The sequence below is a fragment of the Chrysemys picta genome, chromosome 3 (genome assembly GCF_011386835.1).
Source record: "Chrysemys picta bellii isolate R12L10 chromosome 3, ASM1138683v2, whole genome shotgun sequence".
In the NCBI taxonomy this organism is placed as follows: Eukaryota; Metazoa; Chordata; order Testudines; family Emydidae; genus Chrysemys; species Chrysemys picta.
In genome coordinates this window covers 118,434,120-118,448,454 of record NC_088793.1, presented here as the reverse complement: position 1 = coordinate 118,448,454, position 14,335 = coordinate 118,434,120, and the positions used below count along the sequence as shown (strand labels likewise).

The window sequence follows — 14,335 nt, the reverse complement described above, 5'->3', positions numbered from 1 at the left end:
TGTCTCAAGCTGCCATGTAAAAAAGCTGTCCATAAATAAATGATTCCCCTGCTTCACTCAGCCGAGAGAAAACTGCTCTGTCCCCTACTGCTGATAATCAAAATTCAAGTTTACTAGCTAAATAGCTCTTTGACTGACAGCTAGTTCTTTTCAGATACAAAATTCTCAACAACAACATATAGGGGAGAGTTGTGCCTTGTCATCTCCCGAAACAGCAACCTTTCCAAATCCCCAATAAACAATTCTGTAGGTTTTCCTCCCTCTTCCTTTCCATGAGCAGCACCAGTTCCAATTTGGTCTAGCTGCACAACAAATGTTATTATATTCATCAAGGTGCTCAGATTAAAGCACAATAACTTAGCAGTACTGAGAGCAAAACTTAATTAGAAAAATATATTTATTAAACTTATACATATCAACTGCCACTATCAATATAAAATGAGCATTTAATGAACATCTGTGAAGAAGTGGTGAGACTTAAATTCTGGCACCAGTGTCCCTTCCAAGATAGCACTCTGCCATCCGCTTGAAGGAACAGTGTTGTTTCCTTGAGGCAGCTGACAGTTTCTGCTTAACCTACAATTTTTTCTACACAGTTCTAAAGAAATGATAGAAACATTTCAGTGATTTCTATTTTCCATAATAATGCAATTCTGCTACTTAAGGGATTTTCTTCAGTAAACATTGTCAGATGACCAATGTTAAGATGAAGAGCTAAGCTACCATAAAGACCCTAACTTATGTCAAATTTGATTCTGCGATTATCTGTAATCTATGCTCACCTCCCTCTATGGAGTGAATTACACTGAATGGAAGGGATAATTCTAAAGGAGACAATACAACATAAAGCCTCATCCCACCATGAACTAAAGTAGCTGCCTTTTTTCAATTTAGTCAATGAGGCTTAGCACCAGAGAGAAAGAAAGAAAAACACTGAACACTTTCCAACAGTCTGCATAACACACACACACTTTTTAGTGTTTCTATAAACCCAAACTATAAAATCCCATTTCTTTACAAGACAAAGGACAACAGCAACTTTGATTTTACAATGATTAAAGGTTGAATATCAAAAGATCGACTCTTAAAGATGACCTAAAAAAGAAAACAAATGGGGCCAGGCCCTTATTTCCCCTCTTTAAGATGCATAAAGGGAGGTCTACAAGATTCCCCCATCAAAGAAGCCGCTTCCCTCTCCCCACCCCCCCACCCCCGCTTATTATTTTGTCTACCATGTTCTTTTCCTGGAAGTTTATAGAGGACTGATAGAATGACTGAAATACCATTCAAATAACATATTGAGTGAAGCAATTACTTTTATTCAAACTGTTCACAACTCTTTGAATTAAATAGACATTAAAAAACATACTAAAGCAGGGGAGCAAAAGTCACCTTCTTAAAGATGCAACCACCCTCCTTTGAATTAATATTCCAAATATGTAGAAAATAAAAAAAAACCAGAACTTCCCACCACCAGTAGAGTCAAATGATATTTTCCCCCTAAGAAATAACAGAGCAAACATTCTACTTTCTCCCTCCTTCCCTCTACCATCCACACCAATATACCTTCTAAAAACAATTTCAGAACATAAACTGCAATCTAGCCACAATTCTGTCGCAAGATGAAGATAATATATACACTAGTGAAGGAAATATATATACAGCTGGACTAGTTTTCTTTGTGTATATGCATTAGCTTCCAATTATTAGGTTGAAGCAAACCATTATCATTAACCCCATCTTCTTCTTGGCATACTTCAATCTTCTGGAATTAAAATGATTTCACAAAGTAACACACACACCAGTCACCCAGCAGCTAGTACACTAGTGTTTGCTAGCTTTAAAAAAAAATTACCTTCCAAGTCAATAGCCAATTGATTTCTTTAGTTTAAACTGGACATTTTCAATTTGGGATGTCACCCAATGTGAGCACTGCGAACAGGTAATCATATTGGTGCTTCTATAGTTCTGGTTGACTTACAGTTTCCATTATAATAAAGCCTTACTGTACATTCCCAGAGATTTTATAACTTTCCTGAGCCTTTAAAATTTACTCCAAGTTAAAACCTGTCAACCAGAAGCAAATTTCCCCTGCTCCACCCATACAAAGTGTATACACCAAAATAAATAAGTTGGTCTCAGAAGGTTTAAAGTTCTGCCTTTTTAAATATCAGGGATCAGACACCTTGTATAAACTGAGCTTACTGTACACACCATGGCCTCCTTGTATTCCTCCATTCCGCTCTCCCCTCACAAGCTCCCTGTGTCCCATTCTCCCATCCCACTGTATTTCAAAGACTCTCCGCAACTCCCCCAATCACCCACATGCCAGTGGCTTGGTGTACTCCCCATTCAACTCTCCTCCCATACCAGGGACTCCCATTCTCCCACCCCCATAACAGAGACTGTGTGAACCCCATTCCCACTTCCCCCCATGCCACCCATTCCCCACACATACTGACATGCCAAAGGCTCTGTGTGCCCACCCCCTTCCCTCATACCAGGTTCCCCCATTCTCCCTCCCATGGCAGAAACTCTGTGTGTGCCCCCAATCCCCTCTTTCCAACCATGGCCCCCATTCCAGGGTTCCCCAATCATTCCACAACAGGGGTTGTGTGCCTCAGTTGCCCTTCCCCCAAATCCAGGGGCTCTGTGTGCACTCCTATTCCCCCCATACCAGGGTCCCCCATTCTCTTCCCCATGATAGGGGCTCTGTGTGCCCTCCCATTGCTCTCTCCACCCATTCCAAAGATCCTCTCCCTTCCCCCATAGTAGGGGTTCTGTGTGCCCTCCATTCCCTCCCCTGCCCCAGGGTAAGGGTTCTATGTGAACTCATTACCTCCTTCCTGTTTCTACATTCTCCCCATGCCAGGGGCTCTGTCTGTCCCACTTCCCAGGGGTTGTGTGTGCCCCATTCCCCCCACCATTATTCTACTTTCTGTCTGAGACCTAAGTCATTCAGGGTGTCAACATGTTAAACTCTATGGGCAAGATGAGCAGAGAGGAGCAAGGGAATTGTTATGCTAGCAGGTGTTAATGGATGCCCTCAACCAGTTGTCTGATCCACAGACAACCACAGCGCTGCTTCAGACTGGGGCTGTGCTAAAGAGCTGGCAGGGGCTTCCTGTGTTCTCCATTTTTCCTCCTTTCCCCAAAATCAATAGGATTCTTCCTGGAAGCAGTATTCAAAAGTTATCACATTACAGACAGACAGACAAATGCCACTGAGTTGACGGTAAGGCCTTTGCAAACTCAGCCAATAAAGACACTTAGAAGGTGCATTTTTGCACTCTTAACACTCAATATTTTAAAAACAAAATATGAGAAAATGATCAGTTCACAAACCAGTTTGATTGCATTTGGATATTTTGAAGTTTAAGGCACCAGTCTTACAAATGACTCAGCGTGAGCAGGCTCAAAGTGGGAGCAGAGATCCCTACCTAGAGTCTGCAGGATCACAGTCAAAATTAGAAAGGCAGCTATATTAAGCTTTAACTAGTTATGAAGAATGGCTACTGTACATACACATGCAACTATTTTCCATAAAGATTTTACTATGCATCTCACAACACAATCTTATTTTACACAATAAGATGTTGTCCCAGTCCATCAAGTACATAAGAATTTTTAATACATCCTAAACATCAATTATCCAATGATTGACTGGTTAAATAGGCCCATCGCAGCACTGAAAGGACCATTCTATTATTTCAGACATATATATATATATATATATATTCAGGCTTTCAGACTTGGTTGAAAACTGTTATAACATTTCATAAACTATTGTATGGTTTGTTTGTTTTCTGGGAGAGATTATTTCCTTTTTTTAAGCTGAGGAAAGGAAAATATTACAGGTACATAATATTGAATGACATTGTAGTAGATAGGGTGTGTGTGTGTGTTTAATAAAACACAACCTTAATTTTAATAGAAATGTTTATGTCTTTTTAATTTCAATTAAAACTTTATTTGAACATTTTCCTACAGAGCTTGGAAGCAAAGCACAACAGTATTTTGCAAATACATGAGAACAAGAAAGTGGAACTGACCAGTATCGTTTCATTATCAAAGTGCTAAAGGGAGGGAAAAAACTGAGGAAGAGTAAGTCAGATGTTAAAAACAATTTCCTTTTCAATGATCTGATATTGTTATTAGTAACAGTGCAGAGAAAATATTTTCTATCAACATATTTGACCTGGGACCTCATATTTGGAAAAATGTGGGTGCTCACTATCTTAGATTTTCAAACCAATTAGTTTTATTTCAATACTGTCTCTTTTAAATTCTAGGAAATACATAAAAGACAAAAAATTAAAAGCTCTTATTATGTCTTTAAATGTACAACATAATCTCTCTCAGAAGTCCTGCCTAAGCAGGGATGTTTGTAAGCTTAAAATTACATCTGTCCCACACAGAAAAATTGTCCCTACATTTATGTGTCACTTAAATAAGAAATTCAGTACCATGAAACTGAAGTTATGGAAAATATTATTTAAAACTAAAGAAATTACACTCATATCATTTTAATAATAAAGTGCAATGAGTTTAAATAAATAAAAATCTATTAAGACTCCAGAACATTAACGGAATAAATTGGTGGAATTAAAAACTCACAAATGAATACATTTTAAATTCAAGTATTTGAAAATCACCTCTTTTTCTACTGATCTGTCAGGGCCTGAATTCTGGGTTTTTAATAAAAGAGTTGATCACATTAGAATCAATTAATCATAAGCAAGCAAAAGCTGGGTTCTTTATGCAGATCTAGTGGTATGTTATGACACCAGTACTTTCTCTCAGCAGAAACTCAGAACTGTGAACTCTCGTTCTTCTAGGTAAACAAAAGAAAAAAGGAGTTTCAAATACTGTTCTAAAATGCATTTACATTGCAATTTTAAATCTACTTAAGTGTTCTGTTAATGCTTAGGCATCTAAAATGGTTTCTAGGCTAAGGCTCAGATTGTACAAACAGCTTACAAACATGTGCAACTTTACTCAACAGAACTAATCCTCCTGAACCGAGACTGAAACATGCTGTACATGTTAAATATTTATCTGTGGACTAAAAAAAAAAAAAAGGACTTTTAAGCCAACCATATTCCTCTTTAGCAGGCCTAGACAAAGGAGAAATACGTTTTTGTCTTCATTTGTAATCCCATAGAGAAACTACTAGACAGAAAGATACCGAGATCTGTTCTACATGGCACAAATAGCAAAAGAGTATATTCTCACACCAAGAATGGAAAGATTGTGTGAAGAAATAAATGTGCCACATATGAAACCAGAGAAGAGAGCACAGAAACAAGGTCCCTGAGGGGATGGTCCAAGACCAAGCAGAGTTTTGAAAATAATGGGCAGTCTCCTCTATTGCTTGTACTTTATGAAGCAGTTTGATTTGGTAGCCTTTTACACCCACTTTGCAGAGGTAAACAGCTACAAAAAGTGCAAGGCAGTGGAGAATTAGGCCCCAGGAGAGAGATTTTGAAACTGTAGATAGCAAAGTCCACAGACTCTGTAGCCATGGTTCCCAGTAGGAATATTTTTAATCCAAAAATATCATTGTAATGATTCTTATGTTTTTTAAAACATTGTCTTCAAATATCTGTAAAGTCTTGGAATGCATATAAGCAGAATTTCAAGTGTTACAGTCTTTGGGGTTGTGTGTGCCCATCTAACACATACACATCATTTGTGCATTTATACAGAAGAGAATTAAACTCCTTTGAAGTTACAAGGTAAGTAATTCTGATATCCACATGAGAAGAGAAAATGATTTATCTTATAATTCTGCGTCTCTGAAGTTATAATCTTGCAGGATTCTCACACCTGAATCTTGGCTCCATAAACAGGCAGAACTTCCCCAAATGCTAAAGGGTTGTTTGTTTGTTTGTTTGTTTGTTTCTAAAGTAGTAGTGGATGAGAGCATAGGTCATTCCACAACTAGCAGCTGCATGTCACTATACAGAGGCTAACAACCATCTTTGATGTCTGCAGTACTTTCTTCACCAACAGGTCCAAAATAGGATCCAGGAGAATGGTAACCCTATTGGATAGGAGTTCCTGGCCCAGCTTTCTCAGTAATAAGCCCTTCTAGTTTCTACCATAACCAACTCAGTCTGCCAATACAGCCAACTGTTTAAAAGAGTTATAGTAAAATCCGTTCCTCAAACAGAGTTGCTGTCATGGAACTCCTTTGTAGAAGAGATATACTTGGCATCAGAAGAGCCCCCAGCTCTTGTGACCAACTAGGAATCATTGTCTCCCTGCTCCCACACAGTTAATTGATCATGGCACACTGACACGGGAGCCTGGAGCATCAACCATGGCTCAAAAGGCACTGACACTGACAGTATAGAGACATTCAGTGCACGAGGAATCAGGGATACCAGCATCAATACCAATATTTATGGCCAATGCTTCAGAATCTTGGGGTGCAGACATCGACTTTAATGTTCCCATGTGTTCAGATTGTGCTCACAGCTCCAACAATTCTAGATACATGTAAGTTTGCTGTGATTTTCCTCCCCTCAAAAAGCTCTTCTTTTCCTGCAAGGGTAGGTGAAAAAGTCCACTAAAAACCCCACAAAGGCTTTTATTAAATGAAACAGAAAATACTATGCAATTATATGAATTATTCCTCAAACATAAAACAGGCACACATTGTCCAAAATGAGAAGTTTGCAATTCTGTAAACAAAACACAACTGACTCCCCAGTTGACTAATTAGTAATGCTTTCCAATTTTATATTTGCACTGAGATACAGGTATACTATTACCAACCTCTCTGATTTTTCAGCACCTACCTTATTACAACAATTTGACCAAACCAATCCATGTGTATTAAGTATCTGCTCGATTCATGCGGAACTGACTGGACAACTCTCTCGAAAACTGACAAAATTCTCAATCAAACTGAGCTCCCTTCTGTGATTTTAATTCCCACAATTTCCTATAATTTTAATGCAACAATTTGTGACAACTTCCTTCACAAAAATAAATCTGGGTTAAAAATCTAAATCTTCAATGTCAAGTGAGCAAGGAAATCAGGTTAACAATTCTTCAGCCTTACTTTTGCCTTTCCTTCTCGTTCTAGGCTCAACCTACACTACAACCTTTGTATATAGGATCACTAAAATTGTCAAGAAATGCAAAGGTCCTCTGCGTTGTATTTCATATTTTGTCCTTTGTGTAGTTCCAGGTTTTTTTTGTTAATTAATTCAAACTAGATTTTCACCAAGACCAGGACAGTGATGTCATCATCCTGTAAGTAATCACTCAAGTTCCTCCAAAACCTCCTTCAATGCTTTGTTAAGTTTAGTGTCTTTCTTTATGAAGTCTGTGTAGCAGTTTCATAGAATGCACCCTCAACACTGTTAGAGACACTATTATCCTGAGATTGCTACAAACCTTTGTTGGAAAGCTAGGTACATCATTACCAGGTATATCTCAATCAGCCACGAGGCAGATGGTAGTTGTGAAAGAATTTTTTAACTTCTGCTGCATTAGGTTTCTTTGCAAGTTTTATGTAACATGCTGAACACCTACATGTCAGAAATTTAGACTGACTGCACCAGATAAGTTCTCTCATCTTTTTCACTATATCTTCATTGTCTGAACAAATAGTAGAGACCTCCCTGTCATACTTGTCTCTGTATCTGTGGATGGCATCATCATCCAAATGCACACAACATTCTTCAGTTTCTTTACAGAGACAGCATCAATGGCATTCAGCGGGAACACATTTTTTCTTTGCATGCATGCTTATAGCCAATTATAGGATCATTTCTCATGTTTGACCAAACATCTTCATTAATGTTGATTCTTTCAGTCTTTCTTTAATTTTTCCTCTATTGCTTCATTTGCAGCATCTATTAATAGACCTCTAAGTTAAAATCTGCCACTCCAGACAGCTCTAACCCCAAGCCCTGGCACATAGTGGCTGAAGACAACTCAGGCTTATCTTTCAAGGACTTCTCCTTCAAGACCCTAAAATCTTTAGAGCTTTGAAGACTTTTGCTTGTCTCCTGCTATGGAACTGAGATTCAGGAGTAAGATTCCTGCACAGATGGAGTGTTTAGAGAAAAAGCACTTACCATGCACCTTTAACCATCTCACGTGAACTCTGCCCACTAATTCCCCCTGGAATTTAGTCTAATATTCCAAAACCTTTGGACAGCATCAAACCACCACTTTAAAACAAAACAAAATAAAAAAATAAAAACACTCTCCCAGAGACGTTTCTTTCCCTTTCCTGCCTCCAAAGCATAGCATACCCGCACTCAAATTAGACCAGCACAACTCATAGATTTTAAGTCCAGATACCTCACAACTCATCAGATTTTCAGAAGTGTATGGTATTTCTGAGTACCTCAAATTGTTGGTTGTTCAATCTAAGACATTATAAAGCGCCCCAATTTTCATAAAGTGCTGAGCACACACCCTCTGAAAATGCTGGCCATATAATTTATTTTATATTATAGATAAACATACGATCACTAGGCAGTCAATTTCAACAAGTACGACTGGGCTCCTCTTGCTTTAATATTCATGTCACAGAAGTAAAAATCTAGGCAGAAATGAAAATGTGGCATCTCGAGCCAAAGACAACTTACCACTCAGCTGGTAAGTTGGCAATTCAATTAAGAAACCTGGATTCCTGCATTTTAATCCTTTGTAGAAAGGTGGTAATATATGAGCAATATGAAAAGAGCTGGATTCAGATCATTAGAGGTTCACAAGCCAAACACATGAAGCTCTGGAGGCTGTCCAAAACAAAATCATGCCTAGGTGGTGATGTCCGTTCAATAAAAACTCAATGTCATAATTATCCTCTCACTTTTTCCCTGAAGAGTATTAGTAATCATAACTGTAATGTTGCTCAGCCAATTACATTAATGCTGTGAGAAGACAGATAGGGCCAGCAGCCAATCACTGTGCCAGGTCATTGCCTGTTGACAGATAATGTACAATTATCGAGCAATTAGTAAATGAAGTGAAAAATTCAAACACCCATCTCTGAATAACATAGAATAATTCTTTAAAAATAAAAAATATGTTTTAATAACTTTGCTTTGGCTGTAGCTAAACAAAAAACTGAAGGCTCCTTTTTTCCACATCCCTTTCTAATGACAACTGGGTACCATTTATTAAACTGGCAAAATGCCTTGGCTGTATTAAGCTGGCAACAAAGTAAGGTGTTGGCCTCCTTTAAACCAAATCGCCTCTTACAAACAAGTAAACATCCATTTTAAAAACAATCTAATGAGGAAAAGGAAAAAGTCAGATGATGAAATGCTGCAACTCAACACACTAATATATCTGAAGTAGCTGAGAACTCATAAGATAGTATATTTGAAGTTACAAACTAATTAGACACTTGTTGTGTATTCTATGCCAATGGGTAGATATTGGGATTAAATTGAAATAAATATATTTGCCTGGTAGATCATTATTTTCAGTCCTTTTCTATATTTAACAGAAAATAAAGTAAAAAAAAATTCTGCAACTAGTTAGCTCCATGTAGAGACAAAACACTGTTTTCCATTCATTATCAAAAAGCCTCGTGCTTGCAATTGAGTATAGAATTCTCAGTCTGCAGTACAACTCTAATCAGAAATCTAGCCGAAATTTGCCAACATGCTTTTTTGGATAACTTTAATCTATTTTCCCCTTCAGAAAACAACTACTGCATCTTCACTAATTTATAGTGAGAACGTGGGTTATTAATCCTCTTAAAAAGGGTGGGAAAGGAGCAGAAGAGGTCACCATCAACAGTGAAATCCAACTAGACTAGAGGAGATTGATACAAAAAGAAGAAAAAAGCAACCTTTGACTTTAAAAAGAGAGACAAAGAGAGAAAAGAAATAAACCACAGAAAGCTTCGATAAAAATCAACTCTGATGCAAAGACATGACAGGCTCTCACACACTGAACAATATTGGTCTCGCTCCAATAAACTGGTACTGTGTTAGTGTAAGCTTGGAGTTTTTCTTCTTGTGGATGAGAAAACCTATTAGGGGCGGGGAGAAGGAGAGAGAAATGGGTACCTATGTGGGTTAAAAAAAAAAAAAAAAAATCCCCAAACCCAAAAAGATGTACAGAGCTAGGTGATGTCAACCAAATTTTTTTTTGGCATTCAACATGTTCTCCTCCTAAAAGATATGTCTCTAGCATATTAAATAGCTTAGATATAGTGTGAAATTTAAGAAAACAAATTTATGTCATTATTTATTCATTTTTAAAGTAGCCTCTTACCTTCATTCTGAAAGCGAAACACTTTGATTTGAGCATTTTCTTGTGGCCTGCACATTAAGCAGGATGGCAGAGGGGAAGAGGAAAGAAACGAAAGCAATACAGAAAAATCCTCCACCAACCTGTTGCTGTGGATACTGCATTCCTCCCAGGGCTCCCGAGGTCCGTCCCTGCATTCCCATCGGATATCGCTGAGGTCCTGGAGGGCCATATGACTGCCCCGGGTATGGACTGCTTTGCTGTGTCTGTGAATGAGGGTTATTGCCCATTCCATACAACTGAGGTCTCTTCATTACCATTGGATCCATTGGGCTGCCCTGTTATTAAACACAAGCAAAGATCTGCTTTAAACATACTGTAGGAAGAAATTAGAAACACCCCTTAGTATAGCACAGATTATACCTGCATTTATTCAGCACAGTGAACCTTTATTTTGAACACATCCAACAACAATTCGACATACAAAAATGCAGTGAAGTATAGGGCTCTACAAGCAGCATGTTCTAATTTTCCTATTAATTAGAAAAGAGTTTTGAAATATGGAAATGGGACTTAAAATCAGAGATATGACAAAAATATTTTGCACACGTAAGCAAAAAAAGAAAAAAATGGCATTTAAATTTTCTATTATCTCTGCAGGAGATTAAAAAAAAATCAATAAGCACACTAACATGTATAATGATTAGCAATACTGTCTTTAAAGTATTCTTCCAGCTACACCAATTTTATTTACCTGTAAAGACAGTCTTGGGCAAAAATTTTAGCCTGGAAAAGGTGGCTAGTTTTCAAATTCATAAAAGAGATGGTGGAAGAAAAAGAAAGTTTTGAAGGAGCATTAAGCATATGATATGTTACATTTCAGAGCCTTTGCATTGCAATCATGTGCATTAATCGGCTTCCAAATCATAATGTGAGTCATAAGCCACATTTCACATGAAAGTCAATTTGCTTCCTTGCCAGACCTCAGAAAATCCAGGACTGGAATGGTTTGGCGTTTTTTTGGTTATTGTATTGGTTTTTTGTTTTTGTTTTGTCAGGATGTACCATGCATCTCAAGAGTTTCACGACTGGTGTCAACCAGTGTGTGACACCTTACTGTCACCTTTTTAACTAGTGAGGACAACTGAATCAGATCAAGAGTATAAACTGTCAAGTACAACTCTACCATGCTCCTACAGTGCTGAGCTACAGCATCTATCCTCTACCTCTTAATTAATGTGCATTAATTCGAGGTACAGAAAAGTTACACTTAAAGAAAAAAAGCCTAACACAATATTAGCTTAATTAAAAGCAGGGTTTTCATAGAATCATACAAATTAGAAAAGGAAAAGACCTACTAGTTTATCCAGTTCATTTCCCTCTTAGTGCAGGACTTCTCTACAGTATATTTTCTAAAATTTTGCCCAATCTAGTTTTAAATGTCTCATGGGATGGGGCTTCTTTTTGGAGATTATTCCACAGCCTAGTAGGCTATGATACTAGTAAGCTTTTCCTGATATTCAATTTAAATTTTCTCTTTCTTAATTTCATCCCACTACTGCTACTTACACTTTTGTAATACACTAATTTTTATTTATGTTTACATCTGTCAAAAATATGTAGGGTATATCTCCTCCAAATTAGTCACGGCTTAGCCAACCGTATATATTTAGTTATTTTCATCTCTTTCCTCACAAATAAATCACTCAAACCCATAATTTTTATCATTGGCCTTCTGTAACATCCCACCTATTTGGCAGTATCTTTCTGATAATGACGTATCCAAAACTGAATGCAGTATTCCATGTGTGATCATATCACAGCTGTGTAGATGGGAACTGTTACTTCTTTGTGATATGCCTCTATGCATTTATTTCAAAAGTGCATTAGCCTTTCTTGCTACCATATTAAATTGAACGCTCATCTCTAATTTGTGATTCACTATTGCTCCTATATCAGTTTCACTGGGTTTCTCTTTGCTTTATATATCTGACATTTCAAATTATTTTTGCCAGATTATTAGCTTGCATTTGTTTTCAAATTGAGTGTCACTGGATAATTTTCTGTGCATATTTCATATGTCTCTAGGCCACTATGTATTATTACTATATTCTCACTATAGTGTTTGCAACGCTTTCCAATTTAGAATTATCTGTGAATTAATTAAATTGATGTTTCCTCCCCCTTCTAAAGCATTAAACAAGATGTTATATAAATCAGACTTAACAACACTCCCTGAGCTTCTTTCACTAGACTCTTCCCTTACTCAAAACAATACCTATTACCCTTCATTTTAGGTTATTTCTTCCAGGTTTCAATCCACTTGACAATGTTCACATCCAAACCAATTTCAAGTGTAGCATTTCTGCTACATGGTATCAAAGATGAGGCTAAAAGTATAGGCTTCATAATTAGCAATTCCTACAGTTACAGTTAACTGACACTTTCCATTATAAGATCCTATTTTCAGTTCATAAAATAATAGAATCAGAGGGTTAGAAGGGACCACAAGGGTCATCTAGTTTAACTCCCTTCCAAGATTTAGTGGTGTCTAAACCATCCAAGATGGATGGCTATCCAGCCTGCTTTTGAAGGTGCTTCCACAACTTCCCTAGGCCATTCTGTTCCATTGTCTGCTTATAACTTTCAACTAAACTGCTAATAACTATGCCAAACCTTAACCATTTGGACTGAAACTTTCCAGGAGAGGCTCTACCTGAGGTTGAGTTTTTTTGTTTGTTTTTAATTTGGCAAAAACAGTTCACTCATTTCTCAGAATGAGGTTGGGGAAAAATAGATTGATTATGTTAATGTTAAAAATTCTTATAACTTTTTCACTGAGAAGCTTTAGCACCTCCATGCTTTGGAGCAGGAACTTGGAATTTGCTTGGAAAGTTATCCTAATGCCTTTTGCTCTTTCCATGAAAAATTGCCCAAATTTGGACAAGGGACTGGAAGCCAGGGATGGGTGGAAACAGACAAGGAACCAGGGGGAAGGTAGGGTGTGTGAATGGTGGAGGTGGAGAAGAAATGGACAAATGGTGCCATACGACTGACTGAATAATGAGACTGAGACAAGAAGCTGAGGGGGAGGGGACAGAAGAGACAGGTCTCTTCACCATTCCTCTGCTGTCAGCAAATATCTGTGAACCCCACTGGCAAAGTGTGTGTCTCATCCACCTCTACTGGCTGGTCCACACAAGGATTACAACCTATTACTACTATCAGTTGCTCTGTAGGCTCAAGCAGCAGAGGAGCGTTCAGTGGCACTAAAAGTTTCAACACACTTGATGAGCCTTGCGGGTGTCAATATGATTCCACAAGATGAAATTTCTGGGTTTTTTTCAATTTGCATTTTTAAAAACCGAGGAAGTAACATAAAAAAAAAAGCTAAAAGAATGTTAAGCTTGCAAAGTCAAATACTCAAAAGTTAAGAAATGCCAAAATTAAGGTTGTCCTGAAACCTTATTTTGGCCCCCTTATACATAAGCATTCCAATACTTTAAATTACATAACATACTATTTTTTCCCATAGGACCCAGTCTCATTCATGGCACAGGATAGACCTGCTCTAAGGAGGAATCAAGGTTGTGTAGTGAATGAGGCTCTTGTATGTAGGACCTCTGCTTCCCTCATTTGTTGCAAAAGCCAGAAGGTTTGCAGTAAATGACACAGGAGATTATAGGAAAAGAAAGGATGGTCTCATGGTTAAGGCAGCTGAATGCTACCCTGGAAAACCGGATCCTATCCCCGCCTCTGCCACAGAGTTCGTATGTGATGTCACTTAAATCGAACTCTTCCTAGGTGGTCACTAATTTTCTGGGTGCCTGATGTGAAATCCTGGGGTCTGGTTTGCAAAAGTACTGAGTACTCACTGCTACAACTGAAATCAATGAGCTGTGCTTTGAACACATAAAGTGCTATATAAAGGTACGTGCTCAGAAAAAAATCAAGCCACAGGCATCTTAAATTGAACCCCCAAAATTAGTGGACACTTTTGACCTTAATCTCTCTACGCCTCAATTCCCCATTTAATACTGGGAATAACACCATTCCCTCATTGCACAGGTGTGTTGTGAAAATTAATTAATGTTTGTGAAGC

At 37.8% G+C, this 14,335-nt stretch overlaps 1 protein-coding gene across 27 annotated transcripts in view; it reads right to left on the bottom strand.

Moving 5' to 3' along the window:
* Positions 1-14,335, bottom strand: part of ARID1B (AT-rich interaction domain 1B) — a 399,185-nt gene that overhangs the window by 353,818 nt on the left and 31,032 nt on the right. For 26 of the 27 annotated variants that reach the window (XM_065590368.1, XM_065590370.1, XM_065590348.1 and 23 more), the window contains exon 2: positions 10,377-10,571. The exons of the other annotated variant lie outside the window; for it this stretch is intronic. In XM_065590368.1, coding sequence (XP_065446440.1) covers positions 10,377-10,571 — 195 coding nt within the window. The remainder of the gene's footprint in view (positions 1-10,376; positions 10,572-14,335) is intronic. 27 annotated transcript variants of the gene reach the window in all.